This window comes from Aspergillus foveolatus (assembly GCF_047715535.1).
Source record: "Aspergillus foveolatus strain CBS 279.81 unplaced genomic scaffold BDW70scaffold_68, whole genome shotgun sequence".
NCBI classification, from domain to species: domain Eukaryota; kingdom Fungi; phylum Ascomycota; class Eurotiomycetes; order Eurotiales; family Aspergillaceae; genus Aspergillus; species Aspergillus foveolatus.
Genome location: NW_027396132.1, coordinates 103,998 through 130,029, shown reverse-complemented (window position 1 = coordinate 130,029; position 26,032 = coordinate 103,998). Strand labels below are relative to the sequence as shown.

General features: G+C 49.9%; 9 protein-coding genes across 9 annotated transcripts; 4 read left to right on the top strand and 5 right to left on the bottom strand.

Moving 5' to 3' along the window:
• Positions 1 to 619: 619 nt before the first annotated feature.
• On the bottom strand, positions 620 to 2,339 carry BDW70DRAFT_143064 (O-phospho-L-serine:2-oxoglutarate transaminase). The gene is made up of 7 exons (XM_073738047.1): positions 2,211 to 2,339; positions 2,024 to 2,142; positions 1,787 to 1,961; positions 1,218 to 1,721; positions 977 to 1,169; positions 832 to 922; positions 620 to 772 (listed from the first exon to the last, which is right to left on the bottom strand). The coding sequence occupies exons 1-7, from the start codon at positions 2,315 to 2,317 to the stop codon at positions 687 to 689; spliced, it is 1,275 nt and encodes a 424-aa protein (XP_073592441.1). The 5' UTR covers positions 2,318 to 2,339; the 3' UTR covers positions 620 to 686.
• Positions 2,340 to 3,966: 1,627 nt separating this feature from the next.
• BDW70DRAFT_153214 (uncharacterized protein) lies at positions 3,967 to 6,144 on the top strand (the record flags this gene model as incomplete). The annotated part of the gene is made up of 2 exons (XM_073739586.1): positions 3,967 to 3,970; positions 5,339 to 6,144. 2 exons carry the CDS (start codon positions 3,967 to 3,969, stop codon positions 6,142 to 6,144), a joined length of 810 nt encoding a protein of 269 aa, XP_073592440.1.
• Positions 6,145 to 7,805: 1,661 nt separating this feature from the next.
• On the bottom strand, positions 7,806 to 10,417 carry BDW70DRAFT_171166 (uncharacterized protein; the record flags this gene model as incomplete). Its single annotated transcript, XM_073743147.1, has 1 exon — positions 7,806 to 10,417. The coding sequence occupies one exon, from the start codon at positions 10,415 to 10,417 to the stop codon at positions 8,081 to 8,083; it is 2,337 nt and encodes a 778-aa protein (XP_073592439.1). The 3' UTR covers positions 7,806 to 8,080.
• A 3,283-nt stretch (positions 10,418 to 13,700) lies between these two features.
• BDW70DRAFT_163390 (uncharacterized protein) lies at positions 13,701 to 14,053 on the top strand (the record flags this gene model as incomplete). The annotated part of the gene is made up of 2 exons (XM_073741297.1): positions 13,701 to 13,753; positions 13,813 to 14,053. The coding sequence occupies 2 exons, from the start codon at positions 13,701 to 13,703 to the stop codon at positions 14,051 to 14,053; spliced, it is 294 nt and encodes a 97-aa protein (XP_073592438.1).
• A 170-nt stretch (positions 14,054 to 14,223) lies between these two features.
• Positions 14,224 to 16,684, bottom strand: BDW70DRAFT_163389 (bifunctional terpene synthase/polyprenyl synthetase family protein; the record flags this gene model as incomplete). The annotated part of the gene is made up of 8 exons (XM_073741296.1): positions 14,224 to 14,538; positions 14,591 to 14,838; positions 14,883 to 15,049; positions 15,094 to 15,248; positions 15,295 to 15,928; positions 16,000 to 16,262; positions 16,311 to 16,339; positions 16,390 to 16,684. The coding sequence occupies 8 exons, from the start codon at positions 16,682 to 16,684 to the stop codon at positions 14,224 to 14,226; spliced, it is 2,106 nt and encodes a 701-aa protein (XP_073592437.1).
• Positions 16,685 to 18,352: 1,668 nt separating this feature from the next.
• Positions 18,353 to 19,461, bottom strand: BDW70DRAFT_143059 (uncharacterized protein). The gene is made up of 2 exons (XM_073738046.1): positions 19,093 to 19,461; positions 18,353 to 18,991 (listed from the first exon to the last, which is right to left on the bottom strand). Exons 1-2 carry the CDS (start codon positions 19,370 to 19,372, stop codon positions 18,597 to 18,599), a joined length of 675 nt encoding a protein of 224 aa, XP_073592436.1. The 5' UTR covers positions 19,373 to 19,461; the 3' UTR covers positions 18,353 to 18,596.
• Positions 19,462 to 19,582: 121 nt separating this feature from the next.
• Positions 19,583 to 20,476, bottom strand: BDW70DRAFT_107206 (methyltransferase family protein). Its single transcript, XM_073734431.1, has 2 exons — positions 20,452 to 20,476; positions 19,583 to 20,357 (listed from the first exon to the last, which is right to left on the bottom strand). Exon 2 carries the CDS (start codon positions 20,347 to 20,349, stop codon positions 19,636 to 19,638), a length of 714 nt encoding a protein of 237 aa, XP_073592435.1. The 5' UTR covers positions 20,350 to 20,357; positions 20,452 to 20,476; the 3' UTR covers positions 19,583 to 19,635.
• Positions 20,422 to 21,478, top strand: BDW70DRAFT_107202 (class I SAM-dependent methyltransferase). The gene has a single exon (XM_073734430.1). It carries the CDS (start codon positions 20,577 to 20,579, stop codon positions 21,351 to 21,353), a length of 777 nt encoding a protein of 258 aa, XP_073592434.1. The 5' UTR covers positions 20,422 to 20,576; the 3' UTR covers positions 21,354 to 21,478.
• Positions 21,479 to 23,446: 1,968 nt separating this feature from the next.
• BDW70DRAFT_143057 (DUF1295 domain protein) lies at positions 23,447 to 24,977 on the top strand. The gene is made up of 2 exons (XM_073738045.1): positions 23,447 to 24,481; positions 24,535 to 24,977. Exons 1-2 carry the CDS (start codon positions 23,616 to 23,618, stop codon positions 24,860 to 24,862), a joined length of 1,194 nt encoding a protein of 397 aa, XP_073592433.1. The 5' UTR covers positions 23,447 to 23,615; the 3' UTR covers positions 24,863 to 24,977.
• Positions 24,978 to 26,032: the final 1,055 nt, after the last annotated feature.

Genomic DNA, 26,032 nt, shown 5'->3' with positions numbered 1-26,032 from the left:
CTGAAAATACTATCTACCTTGATTTCTCTGAAGGGGATGAGGACAATCCGATTGTCTTATAAGGTATGTACGAGCTTTCATATTTTTTCCTGTACAGACACCTGCACTGCCTAGGGGTACGGGCTGTGTACCTCACCTGAGCATAGCTTGCACCTTTACGTGGTGCTTAGGATAAGTAGCCAGTCGGTGAAACTAAGCAAGCTATCCTGTATATGTAATCAAATTTCTGCTGGCAGAATCTGGACTGGTACCAACTCATTACGTGCTAAATACGTTTTTGCCCTTTTGTTCGAACAGTATGCCGTACCTGTACCCCGCTATGGCTCCTGGTCAAATCAGAGGGCCAAATCGTATTCCAGCACTTAGCCTCAAGCGATAACGGTGCAGTTTTAGGGTGAACATATATTCATGGACATTTGATCAATTATTTCGAAATAGATAAGACGGTCATTGTCATGCAACACATGGCCGATCCTGGGCTGTGCATTACTTCCGTTGTGGGCCGGTAGTTACGATAAAGTTTCAATCTTAAGTGCTGTATACTACAGAGCTAAAAGGGTAAGATATGAGCAATAAAAGATGATATTTGGAAGGTTGAGCCTCCATCGCTTCCAAGACCGTAAAACCCATTATCCAGCCAAGCACGTTAAAACAACTAGACTGTACCGCTTTTCATATCTAGATGCCTATAATGTAGCAAACTCCCTTAAATAAACAACAAGCTTGTCAATCCCAGACTCAGGGATGGCATTGTAGTTTGAGACGCGGATGCCTTGGGGTGCGTGTTAGCTAGACTGCAAAACCGTCCTAGAACACGCTGAGAGAACTCACCTCCAACGCTCCTGTGACCCTTCATTCCTGTGATGCCACGCTCGGTGCCGCCCTTGAGGAAAGTCTTTTCAGACTCGTCGATGTTGTCATTCTAAGCCAAGAGTTAACAATGAACCGCATGCAAGATTGGAGTGAATGCGCCTACCTTGACAACTCGGAAGCAGATATTCATCCGCGAGCGCACGGCCTTGTCCGGAACGATCCGGTAGACCTCAGGGTACGCCTCAAGGGCTTCGTAAACCTTGCGAGCTTTCCGTTCCGCAACAACCTGCTGTCCGTCGACCTTGTCCGGGAAGTCATTGAGAAGCTTCTTGAGGACTTGGCCCGCAACGTATACACTGGGGGAGGTTAGCTAAGTAAGTAGCAAGCGCAGATGCAAGACTCACTCAAAGATGCTAAGGGTGTTGTAGAGACTGTTGTTCTTGTGGGCGACTGAGTAGTCAAGGATAGTAGGGGCAACGGGCAGTCCAAGCTTGCGCAGGATAGTCGGCGAGGCCGGAGGAGAAAGAGGGGGGAGTAGATTCTTTCGGATAATGACCCCGGTAATACCAGCCATGCCGAGGTTCTTCTGGGCGCCGAAGTAGACGATGGAGAAGTTCTCGAAGGGAATCCGGCGTGAGAGGATTGTTGACGAGAAGTCTCCAATAACGATCGGGTCGTTCTCAGACCCCTTGGACTCTAGAACTTTGGGGAAAGCAGGGTACTCGACACCGTCGACAGTCTCATTCTCGCAGAGGTATACCATAGCGGCATTGGGACTGAGCTTCCATGTTGACTCATCTGCAATCTTGCCGAATTTGCCGTCGTTCACTGTCCGGGCGTCGCTGGCGATATTCACGTACTCTGGACCAAGAATTCGGGTGGCTTCCTGACTGGCCTTGAGGGACCATCTGCAGGCATGTATTAGTATGGTCAAGTCCAACCTCATGATAATATAATTGTATTGAGTCCTCACGATCCAGTAACCAAGTAGTCCAACTTCAAGTCCACCTCGACCTTTTTGCGCAACTTCGCAATGACTTCCTCCTCGGGAATCTCGCCCTTCTCCTTCAGGATCTTCTGCCGTTGTTTCTCAACCCAGATAGCGGTAAGATTGTACGCCGTTGCATCGAATTGGCCCGATCCACCACCTAACAATCTCTTCGTCAGCATGAGCACGACATCACGCCGAGGTCGGCCTTCGTGGACGCACCCTGCATGATCAAGATTTCAAACTCAGAAGGGATGTCGAGGAACGTCGCTAGGTCTGCCTTCATAGTATTCAGAATGCCAGAAGCTAATTCGCTGCGATGGCTGTGTTCTGCGACGCCTCTAGGAAGACATTGTTAGCTAACTTGCGTGCCATCCCCAATCGGATTGAAATGCCGTGCAATGCTTACAATCCGGTCTCCTCATAGTTCTGGAGAGCTTCTGCGGCGGTCGCAAGAACGTCCGTTGGAAGAGCAGCAGGGCCAGCGCCCAGGTATGTGATATCCTCTCTCTTCATAATGGTGATAACTCAATTAACTTTTTGGTGTGTGAGATGAAGATGAGGGACAGGAAATAAAAAGATAATCGGCCCCTCCAATGTGACTCACTCCGATATCGTATCGCCACGTGACCTCCCCGCCAGAAACACTGCTCTATACAAACTAGCATTCCTTTTCGAACACCATCCTAGCAGGAGACTTCAATACCCGGCATTCATTCTGGCAGCCAGATGCTGAGTCCCATACTGTCACTCGGCGCGACAAGATTACTGGATTGGCTTGATGCCCATGGGCTGGAACTTTGCCTCGAGCCAGGCACTCCCACCCGTGGACCAAACACCTTAGACCTTGTCTTCTCCAACCTACCACTTAGGGCCTTAGTGGAAGACCATCTAAAGACTCCAAGTAACCATGCAACAATTGGAATAATATTATAGCAAGAAGAACCCTTCCCTGTACAAAAGCTTGGCTCTACCAACTGGGAGAAAGCCAGAACCCTGGCAAGCCCGCCTGATCCAAGCCTACCGATTAACCTACTAGCAAAGGAGCTAGTTCAGATATCCCACCTGGTAATTCAAGGCGCGTCAAGATACAACACCCGCAGACTCCCCAGGACCCCATGGTGGACCCCAGAACTAACAGACATACTTTATAAAACAAGACAACAACAAAACCCAGACTACAAGCAGCTCCGGAAGGCTGTTACACAGGCAAAGGCTGAATACTGGAAGCGGCGAATTGAACAAGCCACAGCACCTATAGATGCATTCAAACTTGCTAAATGGATACAACATCCAGACCCGCTTGCTGCTCCTCCCCTGAATATACAAGGGGCACAGGTTACTACCCCACAGGGCAAAGCAGACGCCTTCCTTAATCACCTCCTAGAGAAGGGGGCCCTGCTTCCAAATCAGACAGAAGAGGGACCCCCAAACAAGCCCCTGGGCTCACTACACCTGCCAACAAAAGAGCACTGCTGGGCTGCTCTCTGTGCCCCACGCCCGTCTGCCCCCGGGGAGGACGGACTTGCCACCACTGCTTGGAGGGAGCTCTGGCTGTACTAGAGGATACAATCACACAACCGTACTACAGGTGTATGGGGGAAGGCTGCTTTCCACTGAGTCTGAAGTCGGCAAAGATAATAATGTTACCAAAACCAGGAAAGAGGGACTATACCCAACTCAATGCCTGGCGGCCAACTAGCCTCCTCTCCACCCTAGGAAAAGGCCTAGAACGCCTTCTAGCACAGCAGATGGCTATAAGAGCAATTCAGGCAGACGTGCTAGCCCCCTGCCACTTTGGGGCCTTGCCAGGTCGCTCTGCCATTGACCTGGACCAGGTCCTTGTATACAGGGTAGAGGAGGCCTTTCAACAGGGAAAAGATGCTTCACTACTCCTACTAGATGTGAAAGGGGCATTTGACGCTGTAATACACCAACGGCTTCTTTCACACCTACGCCTGCAAGGATGGTATAAAGGCTTACTCCAGCTAATTAAGGACTGGCTTGCTGGCCGCTCTGTATCTGTTCATATCAAGGAAGGCACTGCTACAGCACCAATCAAAGGTGGACTCCCCCAGGGATCCCCCCTATCCCCAATACTCTTCCTGCTATATGCAGCAAGAATAGTCTCCACTCTAAAGGGTTCCTTCTGCTATGCAGATGACATGGGCATATTATTTACTGGGAATACCCTGGAAGAGAGCTCACAACAACTAGTAGAGGCCTACACGCAAATTACTGCCCTAGGGACAGAGACAAGCCTCCCATTCTCAACAGAGAAAACAGAGATACAACACTTCTCTAGAAAGCAGCAGCAGCACCTCCCTACAGTCACACTACCTGGTATAGGGGAGATTACACCATCCGTATACACACGTTGGCTAGGGGTTCTCCTGATACAAAGCTTACCTTTAAAGCCCACATTAATTGAGTCTTTAGCCGCGGAAACAACTCGCCCAGTGTAACGGGCGTAGGTAGTATTGTTTTCAACTAGCTGTCCTGTATTCACGAAACTCAGAAGCTTAGAGAAAGAAACAAAAGATAGAAGCGCAGATATCTTCCTCCTCCCTTTTATCAACCTTTCCCAATCATACGTCAAGGCTTCCGACTTCCCGGACTTGCATGCCGACGGATCTCTTTCCTACGAGGCCGCAATTCTGAGGCTGTACACGGATGTTGCAGAGACCTTATTTAGAACCAGGTTGAGGGCAGGACCGACAACCAAGATCCAGGCCATAGCCTGTGACACTTAGTCCCCGTATATGTTTACTGAGTAGGCTCTATCACATCCAGGGCTTCAAGAGACTTTCAAAGACCAGGCCAGTACTGGATTCTCCAGAGAAACTATACAGCCTTCGGGTTCTAGATGGCCTGGGCCAGCAGGAACTGCTGTTAAAGGACAAACTATCAGATAAGTTTATGTTTTGTCAAGTAGAGCGCGAACCTACCGGATACCTAATTGTCCTGGAGAAGAAAATGACGGCCGCGGATCCAGGTTGCGCCAAGGTGGTGAGATTGCAGGCTTCGATCAGGTTACCCACCCGTACAACCTCCGATACGCGGGAGCCAAGGCATTCAACAACAGTAGTAAGTATCCCTTGGTCCTGATTCTCTTGTTCGGTGGATAGCTCACCCAATAGATAGGCAAGGTGATAGATGCTCTGCAGAATATCATATTCCAGCATGCAGATATTTACACATTTGTCTGGCATTATGAGGTAGACATTGATGTTCACATTCAGGGCATTGTCCGTAAAACAGGGTCCCAAACACCTTTGGTGCGGTTTGCCTGTTTGTTTAGTACGTCTATGGATCCAGATCGGCTGTTTAGACTTTCTGCCGAAGAATCCAAGTCTCTTAATAAGCTTCCAGTGGTGCTCAACCGGCAGAGGAATGTCAACAAATATAAACAAAAGTAGGAAAAATGCAAAGCCAAGCTAGAACATGCTAATATAGCTGCCTTTTGCTGCTTCAAGTGTTGCGGGCAAGACCTTGGCTGATAGGAGAAGCTGGAACATCTTGAGAACCAGGTAATAGAAGCAAAGCAGCAATACAGTATTGCTGTCCATGAGTTGCATAGTAAGAAACAGCGGCAACAGAACTCACTGATCCAGGAGAATATGGAGTGCTATAGGAATAAGCAACCCATGATTAATCTGGAATGGCAGCTGACGGGGAAGCTGGTAAATACCAAGGTATTAGATACTCTGGAGCGCAAGAGCTCCATGTCTCCACAGTATTTGGTGGTGGCCAACACCTTGCTAACCATGCCGGGTACTGCTCTTGAAGCAGAGTGTCAGCGCCAGATTAATGCAATTAATATGCTGACTGCATTCTGCTCTGTGGAAGAGGGACATCCAATGCCTCGAACCTGCCAATCTTGCCGCCGGCCTGTACCTGACAATGACAATGACGAATTCAGTACTCCTGCCAAACAGCAACGGCATGTATTGGGGGATAATACCAAGATTGCCCTGCAAAAAGCAATGGAGTCCGTGCGGATCAAGGATCGAAGAGAGCGGCCCACGATCTGCTTTCTTTGCTTAGCGAATCCTAATCTTCTGCTCAAGGAACGGACTGCGAAACACAAAACACCTGGTTCACTTACCAGACATTTTCTATGGAAGCATATCCATCCCCCCTGGCCGGCCAGAGGGGTTGAGTGCAATGTTTGTGGGATGGGGTCGCTGGCACAGAAAGCTGATCTTTTGAATCATGCAGAACTCTGCCATGGAACAGTTGTGCGAGGTCAATCCAGGGGAAGCTTACACAAGAATGCCAACTGCCTAGATTCATTTTATAGAGGAAGTGCTATCCAAGTCGTTTTCAGCAATTGTTGGTGAAACTCTAGTTTTACAATTCAAGTTCTATGTTCCGAGTTATAGCAGCAGAACCAGAAGTATAAAGTATACAGAATCTTTACATACAACTATACTTATTTAATATGCCAAAAATAATAACAATGCCGTCAAATTTCAGTATTACAGCATGGATCGTTGCTTCACCATGTTCGCGGATCAGCGAGCGGCGGGATGGTACGGATAACCAATGTTACATTCGGACAATCACAAGAGAGGGAGGTGAGGTCCTCTGGTGCATTCATGAAGTTACTAGCAGGGTACTATTTATTGTTAAAATTGTAGCCAATGTAGCAAGCCTTGTATTGTAACTTCTTCCTGCAAAGTCTTGATGCCATGATCCCTTTGACCTCCTATTTCTCCTGGCTGTTGATCTCTAGTAGGCCTTGAGGATCAATGATCTGTCCCAGCAATGGGTCACTCTTTGATGTGCGATGTAGTTTATCAGGTGAGAATACAGGATGTATTTGCAACTCAGGCGGCAGATCTAGCTTGTAAGAGTTGCCAACCTTCTCCACAACCCTATACAGGCCGGTTATCTGCTCTGCTAGCTTCTTGCTCAGACAGCCAAGATGTCACAGGCTATGGCCTGGATCTTGGGTGTCGGCCATGCCCTCAACCTGGTTCTAAATAAGGTCTTCGCAACATCAGTGTACAGCCTCGGAAATGCGGCCTCGTAGGAAAAGAGATCCGTCCTCATAACTTCGGGAAAAAGATCCGTCGGCATGCAAGCCCGGGAAGTCGGAAGTCTTGACGTATGGTTGGGAAGGTTGATAAAAGGGAGGAGGAAGATATGTATCTGCGCTTCTATCTCTTGTTTCTTTCTCTAAGCTTGTGATATTCGTGAATACAGGACAGCTAGTTGAGAGCAATACTACCTACGCCCCGTTACAGTTTGGATCCTTTGAATAGCTTGTCACCCCCTTTGGTTTAACAGGCGCCCCGGTGACCTTTCAAAGGTATATTAACTCAGTCCTAGAGGAATTCCTTGATATCTGTGTCGCAGCTTATGATGATAATATGATTATCTTCACTAATAGGTCTCTTGAGGAGCATCAAAAACAGGTCCTGCAGGTCCTGAAGAAGTTGGGGGAAGCAGGCCTGTATTTAGATATTAATAAATATAAGTTCAAGCAGAAATATATCAAATACTTGGGGTTTGTTGTAGATTCCGAGCAGGGAATATGTATTGACCCTGAAAAGGTTGAGGCAATCAAAGCATGGGAACCTCCTATATTAGTTAGAGGTATACAAGGCTTCTTAGGCTTTGCTAACCATTACCAGGAGTTTATCCCTCAGTCTTCAAAGGTTGCCCAACCTCTCACGAATCTGACTAAAAAGTGTAGTAAAATCCACAGTTGGTCAGAGGAAGTTGGCACAGAATAGAGAGAACTAAGTGATTATTGTCTGAGAGAGCGAGCTCATGGACTTAGTTACAGAACAGAAAGATGGTATATACACGTGCCATCTTATATAGCCCCTCAATATTGGAGTATCGACTACTCCAACTCCAAGCGCTAAGCCATATTTATAACAAGCATTGACGAGCTCGAAGACTTTATGGTAAATGGCACATGTTGCTTAGTTCTTTCGAAAACCACTGAGCATAATATTGAGTATTGACGATGGTAGATGTACGGATTCCGTTTCCCAGCAGACTGTATGCGGGTCAATATACTTCTGCGCACCTAAGCAAAGCTCAGCAAGTATACTTGCTCTCTTGTGTCAACTTGCATATCGCTAAACAGCAGAAACTAACTGGAAATATGCCGACTTATATTCGACACAATATTGACATGCTGTAGGCCGGCATCTAAAGAAACTCAGACTCTTTTCAGCTCCCTTCTCTCCACTATCAATCTCGTACGCACCGAGTTTTTGGCAACGGTTCAGTGCAAGGAGTTGCATAGATTTTCACTAGCTACCCAATGGTCCACTTCTTGAGGTCCAGCTGAGCAACCTCATCCGCATTCTCCTTTAGTGCCCCATCGGTCACTTCCAGTATCTCCACATACGCCAGGCATTCGAACTGATATACCTTCTCGGCCTTTGCAAGATCCTCCTCTTTCGGACGAGAGATCACTGCGGCAGGCATCGGCGTCATGGTAGGCATTTTTTTGGTCATGTCCCAATACAGAACGTATAACTGGCGTCGATCCTCTTCCCAAGCGTCTGTCCTGTCTTCGCCGCGACTAAAGCCTTCATCATGCCGCATGATTTGAAACCTTCCCACTGACCCATTGCCTAAGTCAACACTCACAACCAGTCTCTGCAGTTCTCTCAATGTATAAGTTACTGGCAGAACCAGTCCCGGGTACTCAACCTCAAACCCATCATCTGTGACAAGTCCCATAGTCATATCGTCAAACTTAACCTTCAGTCTCTTTGCACCGCAGTTTCCAAACCGATTGATCGCCCACCTCCACCCACGCTGTCGCATTCTAGGTCCAGCAAGAAACAGCATCCCCTGCGGGAGATACCTCTCGGTTGACAGTAAGGCATGCATATGGTCTTCGAACGGAAGACCCTTGAGCAATGATGTGTCCCATCCAATCAAACTCGCAAAGCACAGCATCTCGTCCCTCTCCTTACTGGTTGAGCGATATAGGGCTGCGCTGAAGGCCTCCATTATGGCAAAACACCGTTTTGCTTCAGGACTAGTAACCCCAGAAGTTGTTCGCCTCACCATGCGCGGATCCGGCTCTGAGATGACGTTCACGCGGAGGAGACGGAATTTCCAGTGGAAACTGTCTGCATCGCGCATGGGGGTCCCGTATGAGTACTTTATCTGTGCTAGCTCGGAATTGTATGCCTCGTTCTGCTGGGCTTTTGATTTTTCTTGTACGTCGAAGATTCCATCCGCGAATTTGATGCACAGTTTGTTGGCGAGCACACCTTCGTTTAGGGTCCAAAGTCGGCGCATCCAGGCGGATAGTCGGATCCGCATGAACGATTGTGTATAGTCACTGGACGAGAACGACTGGATGTCGCCGTCTAGCACCAGCACGCGGAATGCCCGCTCATAAACGGCTTTCATCGATTTGATGGCTACAGAGCGTAGCTCGCGGTGCTCTTCGGCCACCGGGATGCACATTGTGTCCATCCAGAATAGGAGCGAGGGCCCGTGGAACTTTTTCTTCCAGAGTTCTCTGAACGCCAGCCTGTTGACAAGGTCAACCGATCGAATCCCAGAGACTAACTCATCCAGTAAGCTCTGAATGCGAAGCAGCTGGCACTGCGGCAGAGTATTTGCGGAGGGATTCCCAAGTCCATCGGACCAGACATGTGAGAAAGCGATATACCTCTTCCCTTCGGTATATTTCTCAACTTCGACTTTGATGTAGGGTGTCTTCTTGATTGGTGTTATGGACAGCAGCGGCACGCCCCCAGAACCAATGATGGAGACCACTTCATCGATCAGTGGCCCATAATGTTGGCAGTCGCAGTCAGAAGAAGTGTGAGCAGTACGGTACGTCTCCTCGTTAAGTTGTCGCGCCATACACAGGCTCCTTGTGCACAAACTATGGTCCTTTTCCGTCGCAGATGGCGGGCTCTCAAGTTGCGATGTATAGTACGCCGACGTAGAGGTGAATGTTTCTTCGACCAGGGCTACTTCACTAGGACACCATCCGGATTCCTGTAAGCGCTTGAGGGGAAGCCATGCACAGGGAAATTCTAGCCCCCCCGTGTCGGAATTAAAGACCAAAGGCATTACGCCTGTTGAAAAGCTCCAGGACAGACGCTGACTCAACGTCCTTATTGAGAGATCTATCTCTGGCGACAGTGGCCAAATGGCGAACCCTGGGCGTGGGTCACCCTCGCACTTTGCAATTCGACAAAACCGGGATACGGTTCGAAGGCATTGTTCAATACGGCGACCGATCTGTTGCGCCGTGGACTTGTCCTCAGTCTGAAGAATGGTCGAGATAAAAGATGTAAGTTCGAGGATACGTTCTTCTAGACCGGTAACAGTTATGACTCCATTTGGGTGATTTTGTTGTTCCTTCACATAATAATGCTTGCCTCCTTTGCTGATGGGACCGAATACTTCCCAAAGGACCCCAAAAAATAGCCAACTCTGCAAGAAGGGTGCTGCATCTTTATGCTCTGTGAAGTCGCCATTAAACAGCCGAGTGATGTCCCAACCTTCGTGCTCCGGGTAGGTCAGGAAGTCGTGATGCTCATACGGCTCTCTGCTGAGACAAGGCACTTCCAGAGGGGGATAGGGCGAGTCCGGGGGCAACTCTACGTAGTCCATGGCAAGACTCAGAAGATTGATTAATTCTAGGTTTTTGAGAAGAAGGAAGATGAGGTGAAATGGTAGGTGGGGGCGGACGAGCCGCGCCACGTTTCAGCTCCTTAGCCAGGCGGAGGATTCTGTACCGCGCACCACCCAGCCATGATCCATAGGGATAACCCAGCCGAATGGGAAAAATTTGTCCTGGACTTGGTATGGCTGGGATGCTTTCTGGTGCATCCTAAGATATGTTGTCGAGATTGAGTAAAATAACAAGCGTCAGTCAGGGGGAGCATATAATCGGCGATGTTGAACTGTCTTCAGCTTTCTCCCGTCATCTTGGCAGCCCCTATGGCGCTGAGATGTGTGATAGGACGTGCAGTGCTCTATCGTTGTTGATCATTTAGCGCGTCGGCCCGCTGGCGCAGCTCATTCCGTCGTTACTTTTCCTTCGGTGACAGTCTATCGGGGAAACGACGTCTGGCATCGCTAGTTTGACACGAGGATAAGCTTCCTCTACTGCAAATCCGCCCCGTCACTCAAGGCTCTAAATGACGTCCTTACGAGAATGGGACACCAGAGGCTCTGGGATTGCGTGATAACCCAGCACCAAGGGTGCTCTCAGTTACGCCTAGGCCGCCGGTGGCGTATATGAACAATGTATTCGTGATAATCCTGCAGCAATATTAGAAAGACTGCCCAAACTGGCGAGTACCATACGTACAAGGTGTGTCCATCAAACTCAAGACACGTTTCTGTCAATGGGTCCACTGACTAGCCCTTCCAAGTTAATCCTTCGCTGGTGCCGACAAGGATAATCGCATGTTATGACCCGTTGCCGCGGGTGACGATGATTGTCTTCTGGAAGCGTCGACATTCCCATCTCTCCTGCGTTCACTGAGAAAGTCTGACTGTTGTCAATTAAAGAGTCTCTATTGCAGTGACAATAAACACTCCCCAATCGCCCCATATCCCGCAGGAATAGCGGCATCCCAAGTTGACTGGCTGCAGTGGTCATTTCATGTACTAGAGAATGTTGTAACCATGATATCCGGACTGGTCCTGTTCAGCAGTATAGAGACACAGACCCCAGGTTTAAAGGCCAGGGGCAGTAGTGGGGAAATCTGGCTGAATCTTTTGCCCTCCTCTCGAGCCTTACTCCCAACGCTGGTCGAAATCTGGTTCAGACGGACCGGCCCGTCAGAGACCCGCTACATCCCGGCTTACAAGTCGCGTATGATTCTGCCCATGATCCAGCTGTGGCTATTGCGGACGCTTTCTGACCGCGCGTTGTTGATCAAGAACGGGCTGCCGGTTGAAAGCGTCAGATTCTACTGGCCGTTTGCTGTTCGGAAAGCCGACACGGAGTAAGTACCCTATTCTGGTTCGCGCAGTCAGCTTCTTGATAAATCAATTTCATAATGAGTGTCTAACCGAAAGAAAATTATACCGGAGTGACTCCCGATCCCGCCTACCGCGGGATGGCGCGACAAATAACATCCCCCCAAGAAGGACGAGAACAGAGAAGATGTCGCTGGGATTGCGTAATTGCCGAATAATCTCGGAAGATGTGAGACCCATTCCACGAGGGCGGCTTCAGAGAGGTAGCATCAGAAAGTTGATCGGCAGGTACATCAAGACTGAAAGTGGGAGTGAGAGCTCGCTTGATTAGTATCAGCGTGCAAGGATGCGTCACAGGACGTACCTTCATCTGTGGCTGAACTCCAGATTCGCTATATTATTCAATGATAGGCGTGGCGCTGACGAACACAACATAAGCATCCAAGCAGCAACCTACAATCCCTAACGCCGATGATTATCTTACAGGAAAGTTGCCCACCTCAGAGCCCAGGAAGTTGAACATCCCTTGGGACTTCTATGTAGTAATCTATTATGGAGTAGCAAGCTGACCAAAATTACCTACACAACACCTGCTTCGTCTCGCATACTAGTTGCTTGAGAGGCTAAGAAAGACAGCCTTTTCGAGAAATTGCAAGGTACCGACTATACTCTAACATTGTTTGAGCTGGCAATTCTTAGAGTGTTTGGGCAGCCCAAGAACTGCTTCCTGACCCACCGGTAAACTCGACGAAGGTATGATTCGCCCCTTGGCATCTTTTCAGGGACTCTGTAGAGTAAGATCTTGCCATAGGGCTCCAAGTTGATCAAGAGGCGGTACGACCAGGCGTCTGTATGTATTCTATCTTACCATCTGCCTTCAGCAAAGGCTCTAGTTGAATGACGTAATTCCAACTTCTAAAGGGCTGGGAAAGTTCAGATTAAAGCCATCCTCATACCTCAGGCACCATATCGGCCATGGTATCTAAGGTATTTAGCAATAGTAACCACAATCTGGTGAATCTTCCGAGACAACCGCTGTCAAGTAGCCAGAATTGTACAAATACCATCATTTCGAGGGTAGTGGCTACTCAGATGCCGTGAGTAGCAGCAGGCATAGTACCCTGCGCTGAAGGGGAGGGCGGGGCCTCCGGAGAACGTGGTCAGCAGAAGGACGACGTCGAAGGCTTTTTATCGGCTCTTCTTCTTCCATGGTTTTAGTCATTTCTTAAGTGACCCTGGTCCCGAGTAGACTCTAAACTGAACAGATTTGAGGCCTGGAGAAACTGCGTTGAGACGGGGTTGGGTTGGTACTGGGACTTCTAGAGACCAAGCGGTTCTAAGCCGCAATGAAGATTGGTAGTGACAGCTCGGCCCCTGGGATACAAAGCCTGGATTGCGGTCTGAGGTTTTGACCTGTTCTTGTGGTTTTCAAATATGGCTTCCTCTGTCACTTGTGGGTGATGGATGTTTAATGGGTCATTTGTGATGACAATGTTGCGCTCTAACATTCGTATGTATGCTAACATGATATCCAGCGGAGCGTTAACGTATGCACTTCCCGTACTATATACTAATACTGCAATATGCACCATGATGAAGATCGTCACTTGCTGCTACTAAAAGTAAGCTTAAACAGCGGTCTCCCGTCGCGTGTCCACCCCTGGCTTCCCCGCCCATCCCTTGCTTCCTTCATCCCCTATTTTTAGCGCCGGTCCAGCCCGCGCGCTAACTAACAAAACAGGTCCACATCCTCTCGACCTTTCCCGTCATAACATCATCATACCCCGGGGTGTATCGGGAGATCAGAACCCCGACCCGGCCCGTTGTTGTATCTCATCTGGGCGTCATAGTGGCGCAGGTGGTCAGTCGCTGGGTATTCAAACGTATTTAAGAGAGTATGATCTCAATTATTTATTATCAACAATCCCTTTGGATTTGAAGCTATACATAATAATAACTCAAAATGCCTCCTGCAACCATGAATATCGGAAAGAGCGCTGGCCGCTCTCCTGCTTCGTATGCATATTCTTTTCTTCTGTCCTGTCTTGTGCTGCTTCGCTAATTATGCGCTACAGCTCCTCCCGCAACATTGCCTTTATGACTATTGCCGGTGTGATTGGCGGCGCCTACGCACTCTTTCGATTACAGTCCCCAAGCAAGGGACTCGTGAAGGAGGATGATATCGCAAATGCGACTGAAACACCTAAGTACGGACGTTCGAAGGTCCTTGGGGAGGGTGATACGGCTGCTGCGATGGGAAATCCGCCTCAAGGACATGGGCATGTTGGACGGTCACCGAGAAAGGGCCTGGAGTAGGGATGGTTTACGAGGCTGCGACACTTTCTATGGTAGTAATGAAATTTGTACAATATAATTGCTGAAAAGCAGGGTTTCACCTCGCAATGGGGTCTTTTTGATGATCTAAGCAAAACATGAAATTGACACCGAAGCACATTTGACGCAACATATCGGTATAACCATAGTTATTAGAGTTTCAGCCATAGCAGAAAGATCCGCAGCTTCTTGTTCGGACCGAGCTTTGCTTCCAAATTATCCAAGATTTCCAACATAGCGTCAAACAGTCCGTCGAGGACTGCCTTCGTGTGAGTAAGACTTCCGGCTTCCTTCATCTCATCAAGAACAAACTGCTTCATTTCGACCGAAAGGTCGGTAGCGTCGGCGCGGCAGAAGAGTATACCACGTATGAGCTCGGGGTTAGCAATGTTTTGCAGGAGGTGGATGAGCGGGAATGAGAATTTTCCCTCCGATAGATCTTCGCAAAACCCTTTCTTGGCAGTGTACTAGGACACAACTATCAGCCAGTCTCACGAATGATGGTGAACGGTAAGTTACCTCTTCAGAAGCTAAGTTGAGATAATCATCTCTGATTTGGTAGTATCTTCCCAGCAAGGTGAATAGATGCATTAACTCGGGGTTCGGCTCGTTTTCCGACTCTACCTCGAGAAGTCGAAGCACCAGACGGAAGAAACCACCGGTTTTGTTGTCCACCATAACAAGGTACTCTTTTGTTGAGGGTAATAATGTGTTAAATCTCCAATGCAACTCGAGGCCCTGTCCGAATGAGAGAATTTCTAGTTCATCTGCGGGTGTTAGCTGTTACAATTGATCCCAGCGGTATACATACCTATAAATACGTCTTCGCACTCATTGGAGTGTTTCAGCTCCTTCAACAGCCGACTCCCTTTGACATAGAGATAGGTTGCGCTGTTGAGAGTCTGCGGCTGGCCAAAAACAGCATGGGCTGCTGGTCGTCCGCGGCGCAGCCGTGATCCATCTTGGATATCATCGAGCCTACGTTGTCAGTATGATGTTGACTACTGAAATGGCAAACAAACATTAATGCGGCATCAAACAACATCCTTGCAATTTCTCCGATTACGTTTGCTGAGTCCTCAGACAATGTTAGCCAACACTGTAGGCAGTCGATTAAGCGGCCGAGAGTCTTCTTCCCGGGCAACGACCGTATATACTTCCACGGAGCAAGAACAATCTGATCATCTTAGCATGCCAGCTGTGCGGTCGGCGTGACTACTGACCTCTTCAGCTGGAGCTTTTTCGAACGGTGCGACTATTTCCCTGGCTAGAGGAGCCACTGCACTGGTGCGTTCGTGGCTGGCATCCGAGGAGCTGTCCGACTCAGTATGGCCATTCGTTTTCATGGTCATGGCCATGGCTGGAGGGGGGTAGCCTGGCAATCTTCTTTTCCCGTCGTAATCGCGCCCAACTAGCTGAGCTCTATCAGCGGCAGTTGCTGTAAAATCAGTCTGTCGATACCTCGGCGAGACAGACTGCCAGTAGCTTACCCCCCCAAAAGTGAGGACGGAGATGAACATGTACCGGCGCAGCGAATCTGTTTTAGGACTTGGCGAAGAGTTCCAGTTTTCGTATTCAGCCATCAATCTGGCCTCAGCCGCAAGAACCTCTTGCTTCAGAACATTGCCGGCTTCCTGTTCGTCATACCCGTAGTTGCTCATAAGCACGGCCATTCCGTTATGCATTATATCAAGGGTGCCAGCCAAGAAATGCTCATTGAATTCTTTGTGAAAACTGTGAAAGTCATTTGTCAACCCGGTTATCAGATCGCCAATCTCTATCATGTGAGAGACTGAATCAAGCTCTTCATCACTGACGCAAACTCCGTTTATAGCGGGCACCAATCTCGACAGCACCCTATGCGAATCCAGTCAGGTTATCCCTAGTGATGAATAAAGCAAGTTCAACAAAGGCCGAAGAGGACTTACCTGCTCCCAACACTTTTGATTCTGTGAGCTTTGTATGCTTCCCATGTCACCGTGTGCAAAGCTGGCACAATCTGCGCTTGCAGGCCAGAGTCAAAGAGATTGTAATTGCGCCTAAAAAGAGCATTAAATGCATCGGCTTCGTTCAAGAGGTCCACAAGGCTCTGCATATACAGCTCATTGATCTCGAACTCGCAGCGGTTGCGCCTTCCCAGCTTTACTTCAGAGAGAAGGGCAGCGCGCAGGTCTAATTGGATCCTCTCGTGCTAGGGAACTCAGGTACTATCTGGAAGATGATAGGCCAGGGCACTTACGGTAGCTGAATCGAGAGCATCTGTTGCATCTAGCCCGACAGGGTTAGGGTAGTGTGCACGTACGTGGAATGCTACCTACCATCCCAACACAAGACAATATAGCCGAATCTGACAAGCCGCGGTAGAATATGCGGGGCACAACCAGAAGCTAAGAAGAAGGGCAGGACGCTGGATTGGATTCCAATACTGTGAGCGACATCCTTGCCAGTGACTGCCTTCCAATCTGCTATGACTTGGTTGATTGTATCGGAGTAGTCGGCCTCGTGCTCCCAAATGCGATAGGGTAGGCTATTGAAATATGATTCAGGCTTCTCGCCGGCTTGGCTGGGGAACTTGAAGTTTTTAAAGGAGAAACTTTCGACTGTGCAGGCCATTTTGAGCAGAGTGCAGGGTTGCAGTTGCTGGTCAGCAGCAGGTGGGGAGTTGGCTCTTTATAGGCAGCTTGGAGCGAACAAAAGCAAAAATGACCATGCATCTCTTCCTGCAAAGTCAGAAGGCCCGTAAAAGTCGGTCCTGCGCGAAGGATCTCTGGGGGCCAATTATCGTCGCTGCAGGTTCGCCATGCTGCAAGATATAGCGATGGATTAGGAACCGTCAGCTTGCCAGGGCCTGGCTGAACTGGAAACATCCATCCAATCAGCCATGCAGGCTACTGGAAGCCCCTGTGCAGTGTATCCTTCGTATTGAAAGGCTCAGACTAGCTTTGGTACGACCTCCCCTCTGCTCCATTCGCGAAGTAGAACAGGTCCTGCAGGCTATCCTAATTGTTGGGCTACCACTCACCTCACCTCATGGCAATAGTGACTCGAGAACGAGATATACTCCAAGTCCACTGACATCTTCTGTCGATCTCGAGGCAATCCCGTCGCTATTGGTACTCACAAAACCTCGGGCTCCATATAGTCGAGCAACCGAGCCTTCAGCAACAGAATAAGTGATAGACTATGGTCCGGTTGTCGTGCAATGCTAACAGTGGACCCTCCAATTTTCATCGTTATCCAAAAAGAGGGCTTTTGGAACGCTCTCTAGATTCTAGCCCCGGCTTTGCTTGTCGTGAACTACAGGGTACAACGAAGTGCGACCCCAATCATCTCGAACCTCCCAGTCGCAATCTTTACATCCATCAGACCGTCGCGACTACCGTCGCAATTTACACGAGCCAAACTATGTCGCAGACTTCGACTCGTAGTTCGTATCTGGGAGCCTCTTTGGCTATTGTCGCCGAGTTTTCCCGGTCGAAAATGACTGTCGCGAGTTTGGTTTGCGAGCTGGCCTATATTGTCGCTATACTTCTTGAAGCGGAAGAGACTGCATACCATGATCCGTTGCTATGTTGCTTGTATGCTGATACGACCTGCGTGTCTTGCCTATCCTAACATCAAAGATGCCTGGATATCCTCCGTCTGGGTTGACAGAAGTGCACGACAGGCTGCTGCGGACACTGCCAGTCATTTCCCTTACGTGAGTCCGCGTGGCCGCTGATCCATGAGCACTACACACGGAAGCTCATCCGTCTCTCCGACAGCATTCTTTCGCACAAGCTCCTTAAGCTGACGTGAAAGCTTATCGCGTATGACGACCACTCAACGATTGGACCGCAGCTCGGCTGCCATACCACCTCGAGTGCCTTCTCTTCTCCTTTTTCGTCCAGACTCTCAACGGTCTGGCCATGGCCATGTGGCTGGCATCGCTGAAGTACGATGCAGGTAGGTGACGACGGTCGAGGTCGTTGTTGCGACACAATGAACTGTGCACTGTAGGTCTGATGTGAGGTCGCGGAGTGTTGGATAATATACAACTCGCTTAATGAATCGAGTATCTGGCCAGTTTTGCGTACGCATAGTGATCCGTATGGTGGCCAGTCCCTTATGATCGAACCGCTGAAGACGGTCTGTATGTGAGCGAGCTGGATGGAGTTGGGTGATGTTGAGTTTATCACTGTCGCACGTGCAAGCTAGAGGAGACTAAACCACTAAGCCAAAGCGACCAGAACTGTGTCTAGAACCGCCGGTCTGAGCGCGTGCCTAGTATCGCAGAATCCGTAACAATTGACTGCGAGAATTCAGCTGAGCGATGTCGGATGATGATCCACAGAAGGCTGGATAAACCCTGTTGATACAAAATCAAATCTCATTAAGCACACCCTATATAATTGTGGTGGTTATCTGTCACGCATGATAAGGCACCCCAAACCTCCTGCTCTACTTACACTCAACCCCTAGATAACTCATCCAAAATTAACCAGGTTATGTCCATGTCCATATATACAACTCTTCCGAATCACCTCTACCTTCGCACCTTGTACAGGGCCGTCTCCGCCAACAACTTCGTATACTGCTGGTGCAACCAAGTGATATGGGGCGGCATCGGTGCTCCCTCCGCCTTACCCAGTCCCTGATAGAAGCAGCTCTTGAGCCCGAACTCGGCAACACCCTCCTCGGGCTTCACAACGGCAGAGATCTCAAAGAGACCATCCGAAGCACGCACGCCCTGTCGGCGGGGCGAGTCACCGCAGCGCACGACGATCCGGTCGTTCGCCTTTTCCACAACTTCGAAATGATCTGTAATCAATGTGCCAACATCGTAGGTCGAAGAAGCCAGCTGCTCGGTCGTCCACAAGTGCGACGCGGTATCGGCGGCTTCGTATTTGCGCGAGAGGTAGGACCGTTGGAAGGCGTAGCCTGCAATCACAATTCAGAGCCATTAGTATCGACTTCACTCGATCTATCTCAAGGTTCCCCTTATCCCATCGCGTCAAGGCCCATAGATGGAGAGAACGCACCCCAGCCACTCCAGACACCCGCGCAGAACGCCTCAACGAGCTTCCCTTTCTTCTCGAGCAGTGACGGGTTGATCTCGGAAAGTGGAACGCGGCGGATACAAAGGTCGTGTGTGGTCGGGTTTTTGGAAGGGTTGAATTTGGCGTAGAGAGAGTGGTTGAAGATCGGGTCGGTCGGGGGCATGTCCACGAAGCGGTCGTTGCGCGTGTAGGCGAAGAAGGCGCCGAGAGACGCCAGGCCTGTGTAGGTCCCAAACTTCAGGGTGCGGGTTATGAGTCCCATGTTGATGTTCGTGCCCTGTGCGAGGGAGAGTCCGCGTGATTGATAAATAAAGGGAAGGGTGACGATAGGAGTGCGGAGGTGAAGAGCTGGCACAGTTGCGTGAAGGACGAGAAGGCTGGGAGCTGGGGAACTGGTGATGACATTGGACGGGTGGCCGGACCAACTCCGACTAGACCAAGACACTAGCAATGACAGACCCATCTTTAGCACAAAACAAACATTCTCTCTACGCAGTAAACTAATAATGCTAATAATATATAACATCAGAGAATCCATGGGACGATTCTGGCCGTCTTCTTGTGCCAAATTTCCCACTCGCGCCCAAACTTCTCCCTCAGCATCCTCTCCTCATCGCGGATCCTCACGATCAGAGACAAAACCAAGACCGTAGCTGCTAACAAGAGAAGACCCAGCTCCCACTTCTTCAATAAACCTAATAGAGGTTCCGGTAAAAGACAAGCAATCGGCGTATCGAAGCGATTGACCACTAGCCCGCCATACCCAGCCAACAAGAGCACAATTCCCGTATAGCTCGGATGCTGCAGATACTTGTATAGTCCCGACGTGATCAGCCGGTCAGGCTTCGCAAGCTGGTAGGTGAAATTGCGCCCGAGGCCGCCGTAGGCGCCTAATCGGATAAATGCGCCGATAGCGACGAGAGAGAGGTATCCGACCGTGCGAGGGTTCCAGGATACAGTTGAGCCGCTGGGGTCGAGATGCGACGGGTAGGGGCAGAGGTTGACAAGCGTTTCGTGGTCAGCCGGTGAATCGGTTGAGAAGAGGGTTACTAGGGCTTGGTAAAGAACTGCAGTGCTGGCGACGTGCGCGAAAAGGAGCGTTGGTGTTGTTGTGAGGAAGCGGACGCGGTCGGTGGTATGCGGGGAGGTGGTCTCGTTTGGAGGTGTCACACACCGGTTATTGAGGTAGCCCGCGACGAGGAGGACGATCGAGAGGGTTGATGAGCTGAAGGATGGCATTATAACTGCTTGGTCTTGGTTAATGTCTTAGCTGCAGATAGAGATGGTGGTCGAAGTGGGAGAGGCAAGCTCGGCATTCAGGCAGAGTGCCTGTTTACTTACCCCGCACATTGTACACCGACTGCCGACGGCTTTCGGAGCGTGATCTTGTGAAATTCTGATCCTGTCTGATCTTCCTCCATCCTGGGCCGATTGATTGTTTGGTATAGAAGACGGATACGCTCGCAATGGCATCTGCAGGGAACGAGCGGTTCAACGATGAAGCCGCAGAATGGGACAAGAACCCCTCCGTGCAAGAAGCGACTCGCCTCGCCTTCGACACTCTCAAGCCGATCATCGAGACGCTCTCGGAGCGAAAGAAATCCACCTCAGGAACTGGTCTCGAGGTGCTCGAAATCGGCTGCGGCACAGGCCTGCTCACGCTTCGCGTGGCACCGCTCGTTCATGAGATTGTAGCCGTGGATCCCGCGCACGGCATGATCGATGCGTTGAAGGCGAAGATCAGCAGGAATAAGGACGACGAGCCGATGGATGCGCAGCAGAGCAACAAAGAGAGCGGTAGTAATGTCGTCCCCATCTGCCGTCTCCTCGGAGACCCTGAGGATCGTGCCCTCCCTCCTCAGAATGCCGACAATCTTGAAGGCCCCCGGCGCAAGTTCGATCTCATCCTCTCACACCTTGTCATGCATCACGTCCCTGACCTCAAGTCATTCTTGAGTACATTGCGAGGGTGTTTGACGCCTGGCGGGAGGGTCGCTCTTACGGATTTCGAGGATTTTGGCCCTGAAGCGATCAAATTCCATCCGCCGACGAAGCTGGAGGGCGTTGAGAGGCATGGGATCCCTGCGCGGTGGATGGAGAACCTGATGAAAGACGTCGGGTTTCAGGACGTCAAGGTTTCCGTGGGATGCACGTTGACAAAGAAGGTCGAAGACTGGGAGGGGCACAAGCCGGGGGATACGCTACAATTTCCTTTCTTGCTGTGTGAGGGGTTGAGCCCGTAGCGCCGCCCTATCCGCTGCACGTCATTAGTATATATATATATAGATTTCACAGCATCACCTACTCTATAGGTTCATCAACACCGTGTCCACGCCTCTAGCACCTTGCTTGGGGTGCAGACCCTTGGTACCAATTCCAGGCTACAACCATGCAGTAATATGCAGGTGGTAGCAAACATCGTTTATGGACTGTAGACAAGCTAGATGTAGCAATAAGTATCACATACTTGGTGACGCAAACACCTTCACTACGAATCATGACGGGTAATTGCTGCTGGCAGCCTCAAAGTGGTGCTCTTTACCATAACCGACTAATGATCGATATCCATGGCCAGAAACTGGCATGTTGCCCAGGCCAAAATGGAGATACACCATCTTTCCAGGCCGGATTAACTATCTTTGAAGATGGCATACAAAACACCTGCCAAGAAAACATCCTGGAGATGGCGCCGCTGACCAGCGTGTTTGACGGGCCTGAAGGGCGATCTACACCAGCAAGAAACCAGGAACCTAGTCTCCACTTCTCTATTTCAGGTCCCTCTCTACCTATGACATGCGGTCTAGCGTCTGACTGAGCTCCTGTACCATGTCTTTGACTGTTTCCGCGTGCACTGCCGTTGAGAGGGCCAGGAAATCTCACCAATCTGGTTCAATAGCCTGATAGCTCGTCTATGTCCTTGATGAGCTGACCTGGTACGTAGTGAACTACTGGAATGTCCTCAGTGTCTGGTCTCTGAGTACCGCTACACAGAACTCAACCGATGTTGTACCATCTTTTATTCCTGGTTATGGCCATGACATCTCCTTGCAAGTAGATGAAACGGCCAAATTGCTTCTTTATGCGGACTGTTCTTCGATAAGAATCGCCGTTGCGAAACAAGTTACTGACCCTTTCCTGTTGGGACCTTTCAAGGAAGGGTACCCGGGACCTTAGGATACTGCGGGCAGAAACATCAAGGAGGATGTTTGGGAAGTGATCAGTGAAATTGCCAAAGCACCTGAAATCGAGGAACTGCATCAACTATCCGCTGGTGATTAGTCGCACTTTTTGTCGGGAGATTCACGGGACTAGCGCACTGCGGCCTTGTATCCGAATAACCCAATATAAACTTGGCGATTATCCTAAATAACCGTCTTGCATCGGCAGTCCTTAGTTGCCGTCGAGAGCTATCTAAACCACAGTGTCTCAGCAATCCGTCTTTGTAATTAGTATGCAGAGGCAGACTTGGCCGATATCAGGGCAATCTCAAAGAAGACAGAGCTTGGAGATTGAATGTGCTGCTCGCCCCGCTGCGCTGAGGGAGCCGGCATCTCACGGCTGTCCATCTCATCCCATCTAGAGCAGTCTTCCTAGCGACCCCTCGAGTCGGGATGGCGAAGACTGAAGTCCAGCTCCAAGACCGCAAACAAGCTCACTAGCACTCGTGCGACTTCCAATGGAAGTGGTCTTCCTGATATTGCGTTATCTGAACTTCAACCCGCAGAGAACGGCATGGTAAGACAGAGATGCACATATTTGATTGTCGGCGAGAGCTCCAGTAGCCGTCCTAGTAATTTTTGGAGTTCAGCCGCTGCTCCCACTGTGTTCATGCACAAGCAGGGGTGCCACGATGGACAGAGGTCCTATCCCAAACGACTCATTATTGGTATAATTAATACAACGAGCCGAGCCGCCTCTTGGACTAGTCGACAATCGGGAGCCCATTCCGCGCTTTTATGTTAAGGATCTAAGCTGCTGACGTTGCTCGCCCTGCTTGTTCCTTTGATCATGGCGAATTGTGGAGGATTGACACAGCGCGATGCCTTGTGGGTACTCAATCGCACAAATGTGCGTTTCCTGATTGACAAAAGTGTGTCTGGGTCCAGGTTCCTGGTTAATCTCGAGCTAACAAGCTTCGATGGACCCCGACCGAGCTTAATGGGCGGTGACTTTGCCTGGTGAGCCTTTTACTGTGATCTCAGAATCCAGGTAGGTTCCTTTGGTTGAAAGATCCCACAAAATGATCCCACAGCGAGAGAGTAAGCCGCGCCCTCAATCAATCCATCCTTGATTCTCTCAGATTAATCGGTAATAGTGTATTATGCCGAGACCTGGTACAAGTTCCAGGAGGTTGCGTTGGAAATGCGGAGACCTCAGGTATGACTGACGTCATGCAAGACTTCGACATAAACATGATGCAATCCTGACTCCTTCATATTTAATCCTTTAAATCCTTCAATTCCCTCGTTCACTTTTCAAGAATCATTGATCTGTCTACAGCCACGATGGCAGAACAAGAAGTCTACGGCGGCCGCCTCTCGACGGGCCCCTTGCCCGTCGACAAGGCCGGATCTTACCTTCCACACACCAGCGGCGCCGAACAAGATCTGTACGGCTCCCGCTTTGGCTCCAGCTTCGACAAGGCCCGACAGCATATCCCACATGTAGGACAGGCTAGAGGCACAGCTGCAGAGCAGGACCTCTACGGCTCCCACTTCTCTGGCCACACCCAGTCCTCGACCGCCGCGGCACTGGGCCTCCTCCAATCCGCTGCTCTCCCATCCTTTACTTTCCACGCAGCATTCTCTACAATCGCGTACGGTATTTCCCGCTACACGGATCGCGCTGAAGGCAAAGACTGGCTCTGGCCTGCCGGCATGACTCTCAATGCATGGTATAGCGCTATCGGCACCAAGGTTATCCACGACGGTCTTTCTTGTTCCACGGCATGGTCTACACTCAGCTACTCAGAGAAACTGCTTCTCGGTGGTGTTACGGCCTGGGGTGTTCGTCTGTTCCACCGGATTGCGACTCGTGGTGTTGCACGTGGCAAGGACGACCCGCGCTACGACACTCTCAAGAAGGATCCCGGATTCTGGAATAAGTCGCTCTTCACTATGTTCTTACCTGAGGCTGCAGTGCAGACGCTCATCTCATTGCCGTTCGTGCTGCCCTTCCGCAAGACCGCTGAGAGCATTGCTTCTTCGCCCGTGACCAAGGAACGCGGCTGGTACCACGCGCTTGCTGTCTTCCTCTTCTCGGCCGGTTTCGCGATGGAAGTCCTCGCCGATAAGCGACTTGCGTCGCACAAGAAGAAAGGCGACATTGGTGTTTGCCGCGACGGAGTCTGGAGCGTTGTTAGACACCCTAAGTATGCTCTCATCCCCCAATATCTGCTAAAGAGCCACAAGCTAACAGAAACAGCTATCTCGGTGACGCCCTCATCCACCTGTCGTTCCCTGTCCTCCTCCTGGGCGCCGGCCTTTTCCACCCGCTCGCCGCCCTCGGCCCAATCACAAACTACGTCTTCCTCCGCTTTGTTGGCGGTGACCGTGAAAACGAACAAACCCAGGCCGAGCGCTACGCCAAGGAAGACCCGATCAAGGCGCAGCAGTTTGCTGAGTACCGTTCTGAGAAAAATAGCTTCTGGCCCAGCATCAAGGAGCTGAGCAACAAGTGGACTTGGGCTGTTGCTCTAGCTGGCGCTGGTGGTGTTGTGCTTGAGAGGGGCCTCCGGTCTGCCTTTGCTTAGGCTAGCCGCTATGAAAGATGGTGCTTGGACTTTGGATTTGGATTGTACTGTATACTAGGAGTTAGGCATGGGAATCGTTTAATTATCTTGCTTATTCAAGAGCCGACGAGTCTGAACCATAGTGTTTGCAAATCCGCCGTAAGCTAGTAGATGTTTGCCAGGAGCTATGTGACTATCAGTACAACGAGGCAGTGGTTCCGGCTCGACAGTGTATCCCCGCCAACAAATATCCAGGTCGGACGCTTAAGAGTTCTATATCGAAAGGTACTACAAGACTATCTGGTAATTAGATCCATCTCGGCAAAAACTTGCTTGCAATACTTCTCCGAACTCCGGGCCAAGTTCTGAGTTATCCAAATAATATACCTTCATGTGTAATACTCTAGCCAGCCGAGTAAGCCTATATAATACAGAAGGCCATGTCCAGAATCAAGAGGTCAGTAGGTTTTCGTTCAGATCATTCTATAGAATATAATCAATAGACAAATTACTGTCAAGTTGTGTCAAAGTAACAAAACAGGCAGCCGCCCAGTATAGCCTCGATCGAAGGATCTGTAGATTAGGTTTTTGTTTTCCCTTTTCTCTTTTCACACCTTTCTCTTTCTCTTTTTTTTTTTTTGTTTTTTGTTTTTTGTCTTTTCCCTTTTTTCAGAGAGGCTAGTAAAGGCGCCAGCGTCCGGTCAGGAGTGGACGTGTCCAATTTTGGAGCGCACGAGTCGATCTGGCCGCCAGTATACCCGATATGAGCTCTAGGTATCAGATCACACAGTGGCATAGAGTTTAAGGGATCAAAAATCGAGTCCATGAGGCAAGGTTATCAGGTACTCATCCGACATATCTCTCGTCGCGGGTGGCTCGTGCTGAAACTAGGAGGACTTGGCTCGAATTCAAATTAAAGGATTCGAGTATATGGCAGAGCCATCTTCCAGGCCCGATCATGGAGGTATTCAGTGATTAGGTAAGAATATTAGAGCAGAGGTGAGAAATAGGAGTAATGGATGTCTTCCAAGCCCTGTGATGTTACACCCCGTACCTGGTTGACAGATTGGTTGAGGAAAAGTTAACTGTCACAACCCACCGGCCCACGAGACCCAGGTTATCGGTAACCCTTGTGTACTGCAGATCCGGTGCGGTGATAAACAATATCTGCCTAGATTGGCCTCGGCATGG